The sequence below is a fragment of the Crocuta crocuta genome, unplaced genomic scaffold, assembly GCF_008692635.1.
Source record: "Crocuta crocuta isolate KB4526 unplaced genomic scaffold, BGI_CrCroc_1.0 scaffold279, whole genome shotgun sequence".
In the NCBI taxonomy this organism is placed as follows: domain Eukaryota; kingdom Metazoa; phylum Chordata; class Mammalia; order Carnivora; family Hyaenidae; genus Crocuta; species Crocuta crocuta.
The window spans coordinates 7,307,149-7,321,962 of NW_027551570.1; the positions used below are offsets into that span (position 1 = coordinate 7,307,149).

The 14,814-nt window shown below is 36.0% G+C and overlaps 1 protein-coding gene across 1 annotated transcript in view; it reads left to right on the top strand.

Moving 5' to 3' along the window:
* Positions 1–14,814, top strand: part of ATP2C1 (ATPase secretory pathway Ca2+ transporting 1) — a 168,510-nt gene that overhangs the window by 124,156 nt on the left and 29,540 nt on the right. Inside the window, exons 16-19 of the mRNA XM_077750877.1 lie at positions 587–691; positions 4,950–5,106; positions 8,018–8,188; positions 9,929–10,026. Coding sequence (XP_077607003.1) covers positions 587–691; positions 4,950–5,106; positions 8,018–8,188; positions 9,929–10,026 — 531 coding nt within the window. The remainder of the gene's footprint in view (positions 1–586; positions 692–4,949; positions 5,107–8,017; positions 8,189–9,928; positions 10,027–14,814) is intronic.

A 14,814-nucleotide genomic window follows, 5' to 3' on the forward strand; every position in this document is an offset into this window, starting at 1 on the left:
TGTATTTCAGTAGATAACAAAGAGAGAACAAAAGCAATAAGCTAGGTTTTTGAGTAGTTTGAATTTGGAGGAAAATGCAGAGGGTACTGGGAAGGAGAACAGCTACATGACACTGATAGTAGTAGAATATCAAGTGTTAGGGTGTAAGGAAGTAGATGGAAGCAAAAAGAAAGATGGATTTGGATCCCAGGGAAGTAAGGAATTGAATCTGAAGCCTTTGTTGATTACAAAAGTACATACTCCGTATCGGTTGAGTACCTTTATTTTTCAAGTACCCTGCTTCCTTCCAGAGTTTGAGCCAGTAGAGATTTTAATATAGTCAGTGTTGAAGATTTGGTCTACATACTGTCCAGGTAACATGCCTTAGATTCTAGGTACACACCCAGGCTTTCATCTGGTTCATGTTTGCTGCCATTCGGGAAAATACAGCATATATGGAAGGAGCATTGCTGTTCTGTCACCATTATTTGAATAATACTCCAGATATCTCTAGCCAGCCTAGCTGTAAGTTGTGACCCTTGTCTCTTGTAAAAGAAAAAAATAGTCACATGTTGGTGAGAATTAACTTTCTTTTTGTGCCATACAGATGGGTCTTGATGGGCTTCAACAGGACTATATCAGAAAAGCTGAATATCCTTTTAGCTCTGAGCAAAAGTGGATGGCTGTTAAGTGTGTACACCGAACACAGCAGGTACCCTTCCATGTAAAGAGTACTTATTAAATCTTGTTGAACATAGATGACTCTGTTGCTTTCATTGTTCCTCTTTAGGTTTAAATAATCATTGAGCATTACAAAGGCCATTTCTTTAAAGTGTGTATAATTCATAGTAACTCAACCTTGTTGCTCTCATGTTACCTTTGATTTCATGCATATGGATACCCAGTTTTGCTGTGTGAGCAAATAGCTTAAAATGAGTTGGAGCCTGGTCTTGGTGTCCTTGAACTTGTGACATCAGATTCTGTCAACATTTTTGTTCTTAATGACTGTATTATAGGTTTCTGCTCTCAGGTGTCAGTCAGTATTCTTTCACTGAAGGAAAGCCTTGTCTTCAGAACAACCAAAACTACATTATTTTATGGAAAAATGGCTACCAAATACGTATAATTTATGTTAGTCGATCCAGCTTACAAACTGGCAAAATGACATGCATGCAGTGATACTTCAAGCTACCACTTTGTTCCTGGGTGCTTTAGAGATGTTTATAAAGTTAGTGTAATACGAGTTCTTAGTTCAAAGTATGTCACTCATAGCTGCTATTACCAGTTTGATGCTTAAACTTACCATGTCCTTAAAAAATATGTTATTTTAGTATTTTCTTTATTAGGAATTAATAACTGGTTATGTGATTTCACCTAAGAGCAAATAATCTGAAGCCATTACATCTCTGTAGACAGGAATGAGTGAGAGAATTTCTCACCCATAATAAGTAGGAAACATAATTGATTTTAAAAGAAAGGCCAAGTTGGCCAACGTTAAACTTGTGAATAGGTATCTGCCGGGAACTCTATTCATGAGAAAAAAGATTTGTCTGATCTTTAAAGGAACTTTTATGAACTCCTGGGAAGGGAGACAAGTAAATAAATAAAACTGTAAAAATAAAATGCCTTTAAACCTTGTAACGTAAAGCTTTCAAAAATGGCATTAGAGTTAAATAATTTTCAGCTGTTGTCCGGGACCACAGGAGGCTCTTGATCATAGCAAGAATACATATATGAGTTTATATGGAAAGTCTTTTTCTTTATGCTTTATATATAATCACTCAGTACTTTAAGATAATGTAACTCATGTAAAGTTTAATGATTTAATTTCATCAATTTTGGATCTAACTTCACCAAAGTTGTACTTTAGAAGTTGTACATTGATGTTACAGTTTAAGAAGTGATCTCAGTTATGGGAGTAGGTGATAGGTAGCGGCAGGGCATAAGTTTGAAAGATGTGTGATTGTTCTTCTCATATGCCAATCTGAAAAGTTCCTCTTATAAAATAAAACCAGCCAGTGTAACTAACAAAACCCAAACCCTCTGATGTGACTCAGGATCTAGAAGAGGTCAGCCTGGTACAGAAATAGCAGACTTACCAATATAAAGATAACTCCAGTTATCTTTAGCTCAATAGTTTGTCTTAAGAGGACTTTCATTTGAGTATGTCAGTATACATTTATTTATATTCTTTCCCTGGAACCTGTCAAGATGATAACCAATGAGTAAAGGATGTAAAAAGAAAGTATGGAAAAGACTCAGTATGATAGGTATCTTTGAAGGTGGGGATTGATGCATAAGGTTAAAAACAAGAGAGAAGTTTGAAATTCTGAGAGAGGAACCAGTAAAAATCCCCCAAGAATGTTTTCTGTTTCATGAAGCCCAACTATTAGCCCTTCTTTACCCCAGTAGAATGTCAGAAATCCCATCTTGGGACAGGAGTGGAGGGCAGAATTAAGGCTTACAACTGAAAACAGAGTGATTAAGGACAAGTCATTGTCCTAAAGGGCAAGCCTCTAGGCCCTAACTCCACTTTCTTAGAATGTCTGTAGGGAGGTATCTTCCTACCCTCACTCGCTGAGGCAGAAAGTTGAAGAGTTGCAGGGAAGCTGACTGGTCCCAGGGAGATCCCAGTGATCCAGAGTATTCTTACCTAAGCTCTTTGTTCACTGGTAGAGCTTACTGACTCTTGGTGGTCATCTCATCACCCTACAGCGAGGGCCATCAATTGATAAACCTTATCAGTGCCTATGGAGCTTCTAGACCTTTAATTTCTTGAGTTTTAAAGTAAATGGACAGTTAACGATTGCTAAATATATGTCTTCAGTATGAAAGACACAGACCAAACCAAAAGGGAAAGGGTTCTCAGCAAAACAAAGATAATGCTGGATGCTGAAGAAGATTTCCAAAGACCCTAGAAAATGACAACAAAATATACCTTTAAATAGAATGTTTTGAAAATAAAGTCTATCAGAAAGTGGTACAAAAAGTCAAAGAGGTGCTTAATATAAATAATAATAATAATATAAAGATAAGGTATAAAAATCAGAAAATAAATAAGAAAGCCAACATAGTGGTAATAGAGAACAGAAAATGGGAAGATTTTATCAAATAACACCAAATATTTTCCAGAGGAAGGACCTCAGCTTCCAGAATAAAATTACTCACCAGCTGCTCAGCACAATGAGTTACACTAAACAAGAGTGGGGTGAAGGGATAAACACAACAATGCCCATAATGAAGAAATTTGAGGACACTTCAGGAGAATTCTAAAGCTTCCATTGGTTTTGGGGACCAGAGAGGAGGAAAGGGAGAGAATATCTATAAAGGTTTAGGAATTAAAGTAGCTTCTTTAGACTTTTCAAAGGTAACATTGGACTCTGGAGGCTAGAAGATAATAGAGGAATGTCTTCAAATTGAGAGGAAATATATTCTCAACTGAACTTAAAAGATGTGGTGATGGGATAAAAATGTTTTCAGATATTCCAAGTCTCAAAAGGTATATCCCACATACCTTTTCTTAGATACTTACAGGTATGTTATTTCAAGAGAAAACACTTAACTAAGGAAAATGAAGACCTAGAACCCAGTGAGGTGTTACCAGAAGGGTACAAAGAATCCCCAGGACAGAAGAAAAGGGAAGTTCCTGCATCCCAGTTATGTGGCAGGCCTAGAAATTGGCCATCTCAAACTAGAAAGGAGAACAATATCCAAGAAGGAGGTCTTCGGTAATAATGTGGAAGGAATAGTTTACCTGCTTTCTAATCATATGAAAAATATCATTGAGAAGGACTTTATATTGCATGGAAGAGTTTGGGAATAAAAATAGGTATAAATAAAACTAAGCAAATAGAAGGAAGCTATTAACTTTTTAAAAGAAAGTTAATTAAATAGGAAAAGAAAAATATTTGCTTTAATGGAAACAGCATCATACCTTCCTGTTGCCTCCTTACCTCCTAATACCTGCTCAGGAATTACTTGGGAACCCAGGCAGATGGGAGCTCAGTCTCAGTGTGAGCACACACTGTCACTGTCCTAGCAGGGCCAGAGGAATGGCACGTTGTTTCCATTTGCCAGTGATTCCATACTGTTCATGTTTATTGGTCAAAGCAAGTCACGTCTGACTTCAAAGTGGGAGAGAAGTGCAGAGAAATACATTCCTGTCATGTGCTTGCAAGAAGTGGGTGTTTGTGAACTGTTTTAGTTCTTTTCCGTGGCTCAGCAGTGGGAAACCCTAAAGTAAACAGAATACTGGCAACGTTGGCTTTAACTATATTGTAACAGTGAGGAGAGGAGGAATAGATAGTAGGGTGGACAAACTGTCACCTGTCACAGTGGACAGTGTATAAAATTGATCAGCGAAAAAGTGGCAGTGTAAATGTATTTAAGAACAAGGAGTTAAGTATGAAGGAACACAGCTAAAAGAGTTAAAATTGGTTTGTCTCTGTGGAGTGGGACTAAAGGTGAGAAAGTTTGGGCAGGTGACTGTAGTTTTTCATTATAAGCTTTTGTGTAATTCTTTGCTAGGGTAAAAAGTAAAAGGTTCTGATAATACCCATAATTACAAGGTAGTTGTGAGAATTAAATGGGATCACATACATATGTGCATATAATAGCAGCTGATGGAAAGTCTTAACTGCTGCTTGTGGGCTGATGATAGATCCCTTTCCTTTTCTTGTTAGGTTGTAAGGCCCTCTGGAAATCTTACAGGGTGCCTAATCTTAGGGTAGCATTGCCTTCAGTGTGTGGAGGTGAGGGTGGGTGGGGAGTAGATGCTATTTCCTCTGGAGGGTAAAGAAAGCTTCCACATATGAACTTTTAATCTTCAGAGTTCAAGTGCCACTCAAAGCCTTAGACTTGAGTAACTTTCCTGGGGATTATGAGAACTGCATGCCATGTATTGACTCCAATGGCAGATATGTACAAGTTGAAATTAACTTGAATTTAGTTGCGGTGTTTTTTCTTCTTAGGATGGACCAGAGATTTGTTTTATGAAGGGAGCTTATGAACAGGTCATTAAGTATTGTACTACATACTACAGCAAAGGGCAGATGTTGGCACTTACCCAGCAGCAAAGAGATCTGTACCAACAGGAGAAAGCACGAATGGGCTCTGCAGGGCTCAGAGGTAAGGCTATTTAACATAGTTCCTTAGGGTGGAAAAGTAACTTATTTTATTTTATTTTACTTTATTTTAAAGTAGATATACAATGTTATGTTTCATATGTACAACATGTTGATTTGACAAGTCTATACATTGTGCTCTGCTCACCACAATAAGTATGGTTACTATTTGTCACCATGTAACGTTATTACAGTGTTATTGACTATATTCCCTCTGCAATACTTTTCATCCTCATGACTTTTTTATTTTATAAATGAAAGTTTGTGCCCATTCTACTATTTGACCCATTCCCATCCCCTACCCCCTACCCCAGTGAAACCTTCTTTTAATTGTAGATGAATTTATGCTTCCAATCTGAGCTGTCCAGTTCTATTCCAGGGTTTATAGAACTCTGTGCTTTCTGAAGTTTTAGGGTTTAGTTGGCTATTTGGTCCCCAAAACTTGGGATGTTGGGAATGTAGCAAAATATGAAATTTCTAATTCTTACAGACCTGCAGTGGTCTCTGAGTAGGTGATGGAAATTTTAGTTTTGACAAACTTGTCTTGTGAGAAGAGAAATGGAGGAAGGTAAAGTGATATTACTCCCTTCTTATTTTGTCATTTTAACTGTCTTATTTTTTACTGTATACTAAAATATTTTACTAAATATTAAAGTTTTAAGTCTCTGATTTGTCCTTTAAACTCTGGTGATTGTTACTTATTCCTCTTCTGCTGACCTTCTTCCCTTGCCGTTCACCAGAGAGGTAAAGAAGTGCCCAGATTCTGCTTTATGTCCACGTTGCTGACTGAACAGTGATGGGGAAAGAGGGTCTGCTATGCACACACACACATTAGGTCATTTCTCCTAGGGAGAGCATGCGTAGGATTGAAGAGTCAGGGCTTGGGGCCATACCTGGTTTTCACCTTCTCAATAGTCTTCTGCCTTGTAGTGTCTTTCAAGGAAATTGGAAGAGTGGGCCTCCTTAGTCTTACTGTTTTTACAAAATAGAAGTCAAGTGTAATCCTGGGAGGAGGAAGCAACTTAATGTAAAAAATATTCCTCTTATTCATGGCTCACTTAAGCAAGGGCTCTCTGGGGGTATAAAACATTTGGATAGGTCTACAGGATGTCTGCTCTTAAAATAAGCTAGGTTTAGAAAGGTATTCTTGTGGCTTTGAAGGCAGAGTTTTGTTACTGTTAGCAAGAGGGTCCAAAGTTGTCTTGGATTTAGGGACCCTAAAGAAGTTTCAGAGGTTTCACATGTTTTTATTTTGACTCTTTTCATCTGAAGGATTATGGAGGTTTGTGTTTGTATATGTGTGGTTTGGTGTTGTAACATTGTGAAATAGATCAGAGTTGGCAGAGGAGAAAAATCTCTGTTTCACAGGGCTTTAGGAAACATTCTGGTCATTTGTCTCTTGCTTCGTGTCTTTTCCTGTGCTTAAGCTACACTTTCCTCCTTTCTCTGAAATTACCGTAAGGGGAATAGAAAGATTTCAAATTTAACTTGATATATACTTAGGTTACATCTTATAAAAGTTAAGTTTCTTAAGTACATGTGGTTCTTAATTTTGAAATTAGAGTCTGTTTTGTTTTTATGTTTTAGTCGGGGCCCCTGCACATAAAAAATTGTCTACCTATTCTTGTCCTGAACAGCAGCAGTAGATCTTCATTTGTGTTAAGGAAGCAAACAAGTAAATACAGGATATTAACATTAGGTGGTAATATTTAATACCACCCTTCCACTGAGAGTGCCAGGAGCTGATCTCTCTTTCTTAGGGTTTGCTGACACATGAATTGGTACTTACTGTCCCTGTCTGTTGTCATCTGCCTCTGTTCCAACACCAGGGACTGTCAGGAGGCTCATTGTCTCCAGGGTGAAAGCCTTTGGGGTTCACATCTCCCTAAATAGTTAGGTATATGACTCTGACATCGGAAAAATAGAAGTCATTTTCCTCTAACCTTGGTTTTCCAAATATATCTAATCCTTTAAACCTTCTGCTTAAATAAGAATGGATACTGTCTGTGATCTTGGTTATAACTTTTCAATTTCCCCATGAGATACATACATATGTTTAACTAGTGTGCTTTTTTGTGTTTTTTTCCTCTGTAAATTGTTCAGTCTAATAATATTCCAGATGGAGACACATCCCTTTGGCTCGTAAGGTAGTTACCAGAAGTTCCAGAATTCTGAGAATAAGCTAAATGATCTTTGGAAATTAATAGTAGTTTGTAGTTGGGGACATCTTAAGTGCCCCAGGATGACCCAAATAATGATATGGTGGTGTTATTTAGATATTCTTAGAGAACAACGTTACAAATAAGAAACACCTATCAATGTTATGAAAAGAGTGGGAGAAATCAAACTAGTGTTATTAGTGGTTTTACAGTCACTTTACAGATTAAATTAACCTCCTAAGATTTGTCATGTATGAAATTGTTACATGTTATATATAATTAATTAATAAGTCTTCCTCCAAGTTCTTCAGTAGTTCTGGAGAACTATAAAATGGGAAGATGAAGATACATCAGTTGCAACTCCCTTCTGAGGTCTCTGTTTAAAACTGATTTTCAAAGCTCAACAAACCCATAGTTTCTCCAAATAACTAATTATATTTTCTAAAGATTTAATAGTTGATATTTAGAGGAACTACATGTAGTCACTTCATAACAACATTTGTTTTCACTTCTTACTTGCCATCTCTACTAAACAAGTCTTGAGTCTGATTTCTTTTAATTTTTAACAGCTTAAAGCAACCCCATTATCTAGAACCATTAAACTAATATTTTAAAATGTAATAATTTGGTTATTTAATGATTATATAATAACTACTATGAGATTACAGTCTTAAGTGATTTTTCTCTAGCTTTTGTCAAGTAAATTGTAATCCTCTGGACTCACATTTCCTTTTTTGGATTTTATTATTTCCCAAGTTCTTGCTTTCGCTTCTGGTCCGGAACTGGGACAGCTGACATTTCTTGGCCTGGTGGGAATCATTGATCCTCCCAGAACTGGTGTGAAAGAAGCTGTCACAACACTCATTGCCTCAGGAGTGTCGATAAAAATGATTACTGGAGATTCACAGGAGACTGCAGTTGCAATCGGTATAACAAGGCTGCTTCCTTTTCTTTTTTAAATAGTTTTTCTGAAATTAACTGCAGTGCACATAGCTTTGTGAGCCATTAGATATGAAGCATGTACCTGTAATATTGATATTATACAATTAAAATGCAATCTTTTATTTGCTCATATTCTATATAAAATTGTGGGCAAAACTTTATTTTAGGTTAAAAAATAATGCTATTAATTGAGAATACATAGCTAAACTGTTAGGAAATCACACATGTATTTTATTCACAAAAGAATAGTTGATTATTTTTAATCTTATAGTTCACTGTGTTGTGGATAAAAGCAGTGGATTATGCACATGAAAGGAAACATGAAATTTAGTTTTCCTTTTCAACTTGAGGATAATTTTCAAGCAGACTTTGACGTGTACCTAATTTGAAAGAAAATAGCTTGTGTTTATATTTCTGTTAATTACATCATGTATATGCTTATGTTGTTTGCATGCCATTTTAGATTATCTTAAGAAGTAATAGTAAAAAAAAGGACACTGAAAGTTAATCTTCTGGAGTTTGTAAACTATAATTCATACTGATAAATTTAATCAGGTTGCTAAGTCCATTAATTCTGATTTTATTAATATGACAAGAGCCTAGTATAGGATTTTCATACTTTATGCTATCTAAGAAGAATATGTCACCAGAAACATAACATTGTAGGGAACGTTATACCTAGAAAAACTTAACATTAATTTCGTTTATATATAACTACATGATTATCACAAATCCACCACTATTTTGTCTGGCTTTGGATACTTAAAATGCATTCAGATCTATATTAAAATTGAGCTGTCAGGGCTCTTGGGTGGTTCAGTTGGTTAAACATCTGCCTCTTTACTTTGGCCCTGGTCATGATCTCAATCTCAGAGTTCATGTGTGCAAGCCCCTCATCCGGCTCTACATTGACAGCATGGAACTTCCTTGGGATCCATTCTCTCTCTCTCTCTCTCTCTCTCAAAATGAATAGATGAACTTAAAAAATTTTTTAAAAATTGAGTTGCTAAGCAAAACCTATTGGCATTGTTTCATTTCTTAAGTATGGTAAGTTAAATAGTGAAAATTCTTTATTAAATATAAACAAAAATAAAACAGAAAACCTTAATTCATATAGGTTTGCCTTACTAGTAATTTGTCTTATGATCCCTTGATATAAAGACATTTTATACCTAAAAAGAGAATGGATAACAAGTCATATTAAGTGAGCATTATGTTGAATAGCCTAACAAGCAAAGCTAATTTTTTGTTTTGTTTTTTATTTTAGAGAGAGAGAGCACACAAGAGCGTAAGTGGAGGAAGAAGGGCAGAGGGAGAGAAAATCCCAAGCAGGCTCCATGCTGAGCATGGAGCCAGACACAAGCTTGACTCCATGGCCCTGGGACCACGGCCTGAGCTAAAATCAAGAGTTGGATGCTTGTGGCGCCTGGGTGGCTCAGTCGGTTAAGCGTCCGATTTCAGCTCAGGTCATGATCTCATGGTTCATGGGTTCGAGCCTCATGTCGAGCTCTGTGTTGACAGCTCAGAGCCTGGAGCCTGTTTCAGATTCTGTGTCTCCCTCTCTCTCTGACCCTTCCCCACTTGTGCACTGTCTCTCTGTGTTTCAAAAATAAATAAACTATAAAAAAAAAAAAAAAGAGTTGGATGCTCAACTGACTGAGCCACCCAGGAGCCCCAATCAAAACTAATGTGTCCAATTATGTTTTCTCTCCCATTTTACTTTAGCCAGTCGTCTAGGATTGTATTCCAAAACTTCCCAGTCAGTCTCAGGAGAAGAAATAGATGCAATGGATGTCCAGCAGCTTTCACAAATAGTACCAAAGGTAGGCCACCTTTTAGGTGGAAAAACCATATTCTAAGTGTTAATGTTTCTACTGTTTGGGAACAGTGGAGACAGGACCACCAAATTTATTGAAACACATCCTGAAATTAAATCTTATTATTGAAGTCAGCTTTATCATTGAGAATATTTATGATGTATTGAGAGTATTTATGATCATTATGAATACCAGCACACATTTGTTAACTAGCAGGAACTAGCTTTTTTCTGAGTAAGTACTATGAAAGTTAAGTGGCTGTATTGTATGTAAAAAGTACAGAGTTGAGAGAGACCATTACTTTGTATTTCTTACCCTTTTGATTTAATTGTAGAATGAGTATTTAATGCTTTTTTAAAAAATGAGGTATCATTTACATGTAGTAGAATTTCCCCTTTTTAACGTACAGTTCTAAGTTTTGAGAAATGCAAATGCATGCATCTTGCAACCAGCCACAATCAAGATATAGAACAGTTCCATTATACCCCCAAATTCTCTTGTGCCTTTTTATAGTCAACTCCTCTCTCTACTTTTAGCACTTGGCAACCACTGATTTGTTTTCTGTTCATATAGTTTTGCCTTTTCCAGAATAGTCTAAAAATAGAATCCTATAGTATGAGGCTTTGAATCTCTTCTTCCATTTAGCATAATGCTTTGAGATTTATCCATGCTGGTTGTATGTATTACTAGTTTGTTCTTCTTTTAATTGCTGAGTAGTATTCCAGTGTTTGAGGAAGTGTTACTTGTTGACTGGTTTAAAGACATTTGTATTATTTCCAGTTTTTGTTGATTATGAATAAAACTACTATAAACATTTGTGTTTAGAGCTTTGTATGAAAATAAATGTTCATTTCTCATGGATAAATACCTAAGAGTTGTTGCTGGGTCACGTGGTTAATATATGCTTAACCTTGTAAGAAACTGCAAAGTTGTTTTTAAGGTGGCTTTATTATTTTGCATTCCCGCTAGCAATGTTTTCTAGTTTTGATTGCTCTGCATCCTCTCCAGTACATGGGATTGTTAGTTCCCCCGCACCCCATTCTGATAGGTTTATAGTAGTATCTTCTTGTTGTTTTAATTTGCATTTCCCTCACAATTAATGATGTTGAGTATCTTTTCATGTGCTTATTTGCCGTTATATCCCTTGTTTAGTGAAGTGCCTGCTTTGCTTATTTTTTAAAAATTGTGACTGTTTTCTTACTGAATTTGAGAGTTATTTATATATTATAGATACAAGTCCTTTATCAGATTTGACTTGAAATATTTTTTCCTAGTCTGTGGCTTTTTTTTTTTTTTTTTATTCTTTTAACACTCTTTCAGAGAGCAGAGGTTTCAAACTGTGATGAAGTCTAGTTTATGTTATTTTTCTTTTATGGATCATGATTTTGATGTCTTCTCTAAGAATACTCTGCCTAACCCAATGTCACAAAAATTTTATTTTACCTATATTGTCTTCCAAAAGTCTTACATTTTTAGATTTTACACTAATGTCTGTGATCCATTTTGAATTTTTGTGGATGTTGTGAGAAATGGGTTAAGGTTCAATTTTTTGCAGATGGATGTTCAGTTGTTCAGCACCATTTGTTGAAAAGACTGTCTTTTTTTCTTTTAGTTTAAATAAATTGGGGGAAAAGACTGCTTTTTTTCTTTGAAATGTCTTTTTAACGTTGATTGTAATGCTTTTCTAACAAAGTGTTTATAGGAAAAGTATCTCCTCTTCTATAACACAGTAACTTCTTCAGAGCCTTCAAGTGTATGATTATTTTATTATCTTAGGATGCTTTCTAGGGGACTTCAAAGCCTGATTTGTGGGCACACAAGTCCTGTAGGAAGGACCCCATAAGAGATAGGCGGTAGATTTCCTGTTCTCGTGGTTATTCAACCTATTTATGCACATATATTTATGTATCCTTGAAAATAAGTGCTTAGCTTCTGAAATTTATTTTGTTAGTCATATTCTACTTATTTGTTGTCAGTAATAAAATGTGCTACCTTCTTATTTTACACTCAGAACTGCAAGTTATATATTTAGAGCACTGAATTTTCTTCAGTTACATCCACATCTTAAAGCTTTTTATAATACAGTTTTCTGATTAGAAAATTTATTTATTAGTAGTATATGTTTATTATAGAAAAACTGTAAACCTAGAAAAGAGCCAAAATGGAAACTACCTGTAAAACAGTCCAGATATTCAAAGGTTGTGCAGAGCATCCAAAATAATAAAATAAGTTAACCCAGGTCTTTTTTTTTTAATGTTCATTTAATTTGAGAGAGAGAGAGAGAGACAGACAGGGAACAAGCAGGGGAGAGGCAGAGAGAGAGGGAGACACAGAATCTAAAGCAGGCTCAGGTTCTAAGCTGTCAGCACAGAGCCTGACGCAGGGCTCAAACTCACGGACTGAGAGATCATGACCTGAGCTGAAGTTGGCCACTTTAACCAACTGAGCCACTCAGAGACCCCAACCCATGTGTTTTAACAAAACCTGGTTGGAACTTTATAGTGTTATAAATGTGAACATCCATTAACATCAGCATTTCTGCAAATGTTAGTTATTATAAAACATGTTTTTAATGAATCCCCAATATTTTGCTTGGGTATATTGTGTGTGTATAAACACATAGCAAATACATGGTTATATAATCATTCTTTTGTTGAAATTTTAACTTCCATTTATTTTTTGTTAGTGTAAATAATGCTTCAAGGATAATAAGAGTAAGCAACCATTAACCATGTACCAGGCAATGCATATATTATGTACATTATCTATTTACTTCTACTAGCCATCTTATAAGAGGTGGGCAGACCCATTTTTTCAGATGAGGAAACTGAGGCCCAGAGAATTTGGGATACTAATCTGAAATTTCGGAGCTGATGAGCAGTAGCGGTGGCATTGGGACTGGGGAGCCCAGGTCTGTGTGACTTCTGACTTTGTTATCTGTTGCTTACTGATTCATTGAACATTATTGTACATGACTTTGTGCCTATCTCTGATTATTTCTGTAGAATAAATTTCTACATGTGAAAAGTTTGGACCAGTGACCAACACATTTATAAAATGCATATTGATGAATTGTCCTCTGAAAAGGTTTAGCTTATATTTCCACAAACTGTGCTGCTTAGAGTAGCATTAAGTCCCTAGGTTAGATTTTAGATACAGTAACTGGTAGAAATGCACTATTTTACTCCTTTGTTTTCTTTCTCAAGCTCTAGTCAAGCTCTAGTCACTTTGAATGCTGTTTTCAGAGCATCTGGGAGCATTGTGTGCATTTGCTTTATTTCGCATTTAGTGAGGAAGCTGTTTCCATATTTGAACAGGACTTTGTGTGTTTGTGTCCTTTCCTGATAGTTTCTTCCTGACATTTATTTCTGAAAGAATAAATTCTGTATTAGGTTACCTGGGGGTATTGAGACAGAGTGTACATTAGTAAATATATGTGAAATCTGCAGTTAATTAAACATTTTCCCAACAGACTTTTGTTCAACCTTTCCCTCCAAACCTATTCCCAGAGATGGTGACAAGTAGTGAAATTGACAGATTTGAAGTTTCATTTTATTTGCTTTCTTGGTTTACTCTCTGGGCTCTCTGATAAAAATGCTAATGAACTCTGGAAACCAACGTAAAGGTACTTAGAGAAGGAAGAGGCAAATTGCAAATTACAAATTACACCACCAGCCTGGGCAAATTACATCTTTTCAAGATAAGAGTTTTTGTGCATTAATTATGGCAGATACCCTGATGCTATTCCAAAGAGACTAAAACAATATAAAACCCAAGCTTTGTGAGAAGCTTATTGAATTGTTTAAAGTCGTCCTACTCTAAGGAGGAATTCCATAAATAACAGCACTTCCTTCCAGGTATTGCTTTTGAATACCTAAATCTTTTCTTTAAATATTATTAATGAATTGTTTTAGCTCTTTGAGCTTAAGTGGACTGCCCTTATCCTATAACTTTGTTTTCTTCCCCACTTCATAGTATGTTTATGGAACTCTCTTACAGCCAACATGTATATTTGGTCTAATGCTTTACTTCATACCAGTTTGAATGGCTTTCTTTTATTAGTGTTAAAAGCAAAAAACTTCTAAATTGACAGCTTACTGAGATTTTCCCACATGTACTAAATTATATTAATTCTGTTCCTTATTAAAATGTTTTTTAGCTTTCTCTTTCCATAATTCAGCCTCATATTTCAGATCTAACATTGCTCTGTCCTTTTGACCTAGAGCCAATTAAAGAATAGTTTGGAAACTCAATTTTGTTGAATTGTTTATAAAGTCCATCTGGAGTTCTCAGTGTTTTTGTTTATGATTTCTTCTAGTGTGTTCTATATTTCTCATTGATAGAAGTGGACATCCTCTTCTGTTCTTTCTTTTCAGTAGCAGAACGTCATTTGTATTACTACCAAACCTATTACCCAAATTCCTTTAATAGAACCCCAGTCTGTGTGCTGTTTGATTTTTGATAGGTTGTAAATATTTTATTTCAGTCACCTGTTTTGTTTTCTTAAGTTCATCGGGTATCTTTATATCGTTCCTGGAAGATTGGGGAAACTTTGGCAGGTTATTTTTTTTTTTTTTTACACAAATAGTTTATTGTCAAGTTGGTTTCCATATAACACCCAGTGCTCATCCCCACAAGTGCCCTCCTCCATGCCCATCTCCCTCCTCCCCCCCACAACCATCAGTCCTCAGTTTGTTCTCAGCATTCAAGAGTCTCTCATGGTTTGCCTCTCTCCCTCTCCCCCATTATTTCCCCCCTTCTTCTCTCCCTTGGTCCTCCGTTAAGCTCCTCCCA